The 6,223-nt window shown below is 36.2% G+C and overlaps 1 protein-coding gene across 1 annotated transcript; it reads right to left on the reverse strand.

Moving 5' to 3' along the window:
- Window positions 1-402: 402 nt before the first annotated feature.
- LOC109097636 (sphingomyelin phosphodiesterase-like) lies at window positions 403-5,410 on the reverse strand. The gene is given in 6 exon segments (XM_042732523.1): window positions 403-1,295; window positions 2,104-2,249; window positions 2,570-2,646; window positions 3,121-3,389; window positions 3,486-4,173; window positions 4,969-5,410. Coding segments are annotated over 6 exon segments (1,866 nt in total). The 5' UTR covers window positions 5,257-5,410; the 3' UTR covers window positions 403-897.
- Window positions 5,411-6,223: the final 813 nt, after the last annotated feature.

Here is a 6,223-nt window from a genome sequence, read left to right on the forward strand (position 1 = left end):
CTCACTTTTATTGATTGTAAAACTGTTGTACTGCTTAATTTTGTGGAAGCTGCAATACGTTTTTCCCCCCAGAATTATTTTATTAAAGTTCAAAGGAATAGCATTGATTTGGAACAGAAATTTGTGACATTAACAACATGTCACTTTTGATTCATTTAATGCATAGTTGCTCAATAAAATTACTTTTTCCAACAAAACATAGTGAACCCAAACTTTTGAACTGTACTGCACATGGTTTAAATCTACAAACAAATCACCTTGCAAAATAATTATTAATCAAGACCAGACGATCCATTTCAACATTCATAAAATCCCACTAGAATTGCAAAATCATTTTCTTTTAGTTTGGTTTTTCAGTTAGAGAAGAGAAATATCACGTGAACAGAGTATTTTTTTATTAGCATTGGCAATTAAAACAATCAAGTTTAACGACTTGAGCTTGAATCAATAAACCTTTTTTTTTTTTTTTTTACAATAAGCCTTCAACAGGCTCCAGTGTGCAAATTATAGGTCAATGCAGGAAGTGATAACACAAAACACTTCTAAAGTGACAGACCACAATCCGATCAAGAGTGACGCAAATCCCACTGAACCACATGAGTGAGAATGAGGACTGAGACGTTTGAGTAGTTGTGGTTTTTATGAGGCACTAACACGCCAGATGATTCAGTGAAGTCACTACCTGTTCCACTTTCAACCAGTTATACTTTACTTCGGTTCTCTGCTCTAAAGTCCACATCTTTACAAGAACTGCTGATTTTTTTTAACCCTATCTTGACGAGATACCTAACAGCTTTAAATAAAAGTCCATAGCAAATCAGCTTTTGATGATCTCCAGTACAAACGTAAAAAAATTGCTACAAAAAGAACCCATTAGAACTCTAGTTTCATATTTTCTCAACACATTGTCTTCCTAACAGAGTGTTTATCTTCGTGTAGCATGTCACACTGTGTTACAAGGTCGTGTCGTCCGCTGTGTAGAAGGCAGATTAGTAACGTCTTGCAAGTGTCTGTGCAAGGCTTTGAGATGTGGCCTTTTTGAAAGAGGTACCAGAAGCGCTGGAAGACACGGTCATCATTCTTCATGACTTTGATCAAAGCGTCCATGTCTGATGGGAAGAGTGTGGACAAACCGTAGGCCTCAGACGCGCGGTACAGTAAGGTCCAGGATGGGTTGGGGTCAGGTTTTGAGGGCTGGTTGTTGGCCAGAGTCAAATTAAGAATAAAAGTCTCATGATCCAAAACCATGCGACTGCTGCCTGGGTAGTTTCCATCCACGTAATATACACGATATCCTGACCATGAAAAAAAAAAAAACATGTTATAGCAATAAGCTACAATTCTGTTTGAATAAATAAATGCTAAAACAAAACAAAACATAAATAAATATAAATTAAACACTAAAATGAAATTTAACAACTACATAAAACAATGCTAAAATGAAAACAAAAATTAAAATAACTACAAAGTAAAAAAAAAAAAAAAAAAAGAGTCAGCAATAAAATGATTTAAAAAAATATTTTGTAGAAAGCACTATACAATTAATGATTATTTCATGAATAAAGAACAGCATTTAATTGAAACTTTATAACATTAAAAGGTCTTTGCACACAGAGTCTGAAATTTTCGCACGTTAAAAAATAAATACAACCTCACGTTGTGTCAATCATGTGCTTACACACTGCCTCCGAATGTTTCCTCCATCCTAAAATTATTTTGATCAGGTTCGATTTTCTGTGTTTTGGCATCTGTAGCAAGCATTTTGAAAGGAAAGGATGACAATATTAATTTTTTTTTTTTAAACGCATATGAAAATTTCGGAGTGTGCAAGGACCTTAACTATCTTTACTGCCACTTTTGATTAATTTAATACATAGTAAATTAATACATGGTATTACTTTCTTTAAAATAAATTAATAAAATAAAAATACTTACTTCAAAACACAGCTACAATAAATGCGAAAGCAAAAATGAACTTATATTAAAAAAAAAAGACTGATTTTAAGATGAATAATTTTTTTTATTAAATTCAAAATTAAATTTTAAATTAAATTAAATTAAAAAAATATATATATCTATCAACTAATATAGTACAGTGAGCACCTGGGTTCAGGTTGACGTAAGTGGTCACACTTGGGGCGATGAAAGCCACACTTAGTGGACGAGTCAATGTATCTTCATCATAGAACATCTGAAACTCATCGACATGCGTGTGTCCAAAAAACTGACCAGTTATGGTGCTTTCATATCTGGAAAATGAAAGAGAATTATAGGAAGGAACCAGACTGCTTGCTAAAGTGAACCATTAACCACTGCATTACATACACCTCCCGGTACATATGGCAAATGGCAAACACAATTATCTCAAAACCAGGCAGTTACAGTCAACATGACCCATTTTTGCAACAGTATGTGATATATATATATAAAACTTGTGATCATAAAAGACACTGTGGAGCTGTTCTAAGCCTTTATGCCACAGTCACGCAGTTGTGTTGATTCAACCACGGGTTACAACAGATGAAAGTGAACTCCGGCCCATACAGTGTGTTCACAGAAAAGTCCTGACCTGTTCACTATATGATAGTAATTCCAACTCCAACTGCTCAAACAGAGTCCCGGGGGGATGTGACCGATGATGTGGACCTGAGAGAGACCAGCGGAAACAGATTTTTGGTTAGATCTGGTTATTACATTAAAAAAATACACTAAATTAAAACACTAAACTGAACAAACAAACAAAAACAAAACTGTAAACAACAAAAAAATTAAGATATTCAAGATAAACCAAGATTTTTGGTATTGTTTTGAGAAAAATAAAAGAACTGTGGACCCTCTTACGAAATAATTTGAGTAACATTTAATAGTAGAAGGATCATTGGCATCTAATATATAATGTCCAAATACAAACAAAAGTGCAACAGTTAAAAACTGAAACGGTCTCAGATCTGCTTTTAGCTGGTCTGATACGTGTTTACACCTCTAACCCACAAACACTAACACTGCAACTTGTTAAACTGCCGCAGCGAGCAAAAGGCTTCAACATTGTTGTTTGTTTTATGTTTTCAATACAAAAGAAGAGGTTTTCTGGTTTCTCTGATGCTTGTAAACTTCTGGTACCTTCTCTCCCTTGTTCTCTGACTCTTGTAGTATGTTGATGAGCCACTGGAGCTGACCGGCCGGGTCTGTGGAGTTCACCATCAGCCAGTAGTTCTCTCGCGCACAGAAGTTTGTGTTCAAGGACACCACCCTCAAACCACGCTCAACTTCAACCGTGTAAAAACCTCCACGCCTAGAGAAGACAGAACACACATTACAAATAAATAAATAAATAAATAATGTGTTGATAATAATAATAAAATTATAAATCATGTAGTAGTAAAACCACCACCACAACAACAAAATGTTAAGGACGACATAAATATCTAAATAGCCATATGATATTACCCTACAAAAAATAGTTAGGGGGGAGATAGATTTCTATGTAGAAATGTGGTATTGCAATATATTAAATGGTGTGATTTAGTGTTTATAAATAGATGGTTTATCGGTTACATTAGGCCCCAGGTGTTTGTGTATGAGTCTAGTGATGGTGACGAGCTCGTTCAGCTGTTGTGCTCGAGTCTGAGACCAGACGTTGTGTGCTGGGATGTCTCCTGTCCAGTAAACCCAATCCCACGGGCCAGATTTGGCTACGTTTTGGAGAAGGTTCTCCACTGTGCGCAGAGGCAGGTCACAATTGCCATACGTGCCCCAGTATCCGGCTCCAGTGTGCTTCCAACTGGCCCTCCCGGAGTCATTCCGACAGCACAGTGGCATCTCACAGCCCACAAGACTGCCCTCGGCGTACTGCGCATCCCAGTGGATATCCGTGAGGAAGAGAATTCGGCTCTGTGAAGAGCCCGGTTTGGGAGGGGTGGGCGGTTTAACAGGGGGTTTGGGGACCTGCGGCAGGGACACATTCCAGGGGGCATAAATATCAAAATGGCCACACGTAGGTCCAACCAATAGAGCGCAAGCCTCCGAAGGCCAGAGGAAGGACTCCTGGAGCGCACGGATGACATCGTCTCGGAAGAGCTCAGTGATTTCTCGGCATACTTGCGCCTCGGCCAGATGCAGGCGAACACAGGCCTCTCCTAAAGCGTGCGCCACACGCTCCATGTTTGAGTCACTCTGTTAAGAAAGTTTTTTGTTAAAGCATAAAAAATAATAAGCTAATATAAGAATTTGATTTAAGAAATGTACTTCACAACTATAGAATACATATAGAATTATACATATAAAAATTATATAAATTCAAACATTAAAAAAATTCAAACACAATAATAATGAATTTTAACCTAAATTAATTTAATGTACATTAAATTTATTGATTTATTGTGTATTGTATTTGAAGTTTTTTATTATTTATTTTAATTTTTTTTGTATATGTATATATATAGTATTTTGTATTTTGGTATATAATAATTATTTAATAAAATACATATTAAAAGCATAGCTACTTAGATTATATACATTAATGCGTTTAAAATAACAGTTTGTGTGTCTGACTAATATGAATAATATACACATAAAATGAAGAGTACTAATAATAGTAATAAACTAACATACAATTTCTATACACATTGCAATAAAAGTACACATGAATAAAAAGCATAATTTCATTTTATATATTAATATTATTTAAACACTTAAACATGGATATTTTAAAATAATAGTTTGTATAAGTGCTTAATGTATATCTATACGTCTCAGTAAACTATGGCAACATTTTGGGCAGAGTTAGCTCGCCAAAAAATGCGGTCTAGTTAGTCAGCTCAAGTTGAGTCACAGGCTCAACCACCACGCTGAGCAAAAGAACCCGTATCAAGTTTACTTTTAACTCTACAAAATAAGGCGACATTTATACCGACAAGAAAGCCAGGGGAGTTTAAAACCGACAACAACTAGTTGAAGTAAATGTCTCACCAGCAGCGCGATGTCAAGCGTGGCGAAAATCGCTTTACACACCGAGCAGGACATGTTGAGCCAGCTGAACCCGAGCCTAAACCGATCAAACTCCTCCACGAACCTCAGCTGGGGCGAACCTGTTCCTCCCTCGAGAGGGTATGAGGAACCCCACGGCACCGAAAATAATGTCCAGACTAAGAAAACAGCGCAGACGGAGGATACGCCGAACACCGGGGGCTTCATGCTGGATGCGCGGAGAGCTACACTGCGGTAAACTAACTCTCTCTGTCCCCTGTCATAACACATAGTCTCGGCCGACGGCTCCACTCCAGGAAACCGTGTTATCCTTGAATATTAGTGTTACGCTTGGGCTGCATACATGAATAAAACAAGAATCCGCGTCTCTTTAGGCGGTTGTGTTTGTCTGTTCTGACAGCGTCCCAGGAGACCCGATCAGTTTAAATAGCGTCAGCTGACTGATCACGTGACATGCTGACAAATCAAGTGCCCCACCACGTTTGTAAACAGGAAAGTTAGGTAACAAATAATATTTTTTATATCAGCATATAGTACAATAATTTGACACTTATTTTATTAAATTATTCAAAAATACATACATTGAAAAATAGTAAGGAATTAAGCTTCTATTTTATAGCATGTTTTTATTTATTTATTTTTTGTATGTGGAACTGTCCAGAGACTGCATAAAAAAATAAATGAAAAAAATTAACTCTAGACTGGAATATTATTAACTGAAACTGGCGGAATACGTTTTAAAATATTAAATATTAAAAGCAGTTTAGTAGTTAATATTTGAAAAACAAAAGTCATAACCAACATTCAGAAATTCTGTTGTCATATGACAATCAAAAACAGCCTATAGATACAATCTCTATATAAAACAGTTCTTTCTGTACTCAAATCTGATTGGCTGACAGCCATTTCCAGGAGCGCATAACAGACTCCGCTTGCAGCAAGTGTCACGCTCACGGAATGTTGTTTTAAGAGTATGTAGTTGTTTAGACTTAAAATACATTTCCATTTCATCATTTAGTAGACACTTTTATGCAAAGTGACTTACAACTGAGGAAAATAATCAGACCAATAAGACAGCAAAAGTGCGAACACAAGTCTCAGTTAGTCTAGTGTTTTTTTTTTTAAATATAAATTAGAGCAAATAGAACAGAAATATGTAGTTTGTTAATAAAGATAGCATCTATGTGAAATTTTGCTTAGTTGTTTTCGGAGATGTGAGCTCCAGGACATCAGCGGC

This window comes from Cyprinus carpio, chromosome B10 (genome assembly GCF_018340385.1).
Source record: "Cyprinus carpio isolate SPL01 chromosome B10, ASM1834038v1, whole genome shotgun sequence".
NCBI lineage: Eukaryota > Metazoa > Chordata > Actinopteri > Cypriniformes > Cyprinidae > Cyprinus > Cyprinus carpio.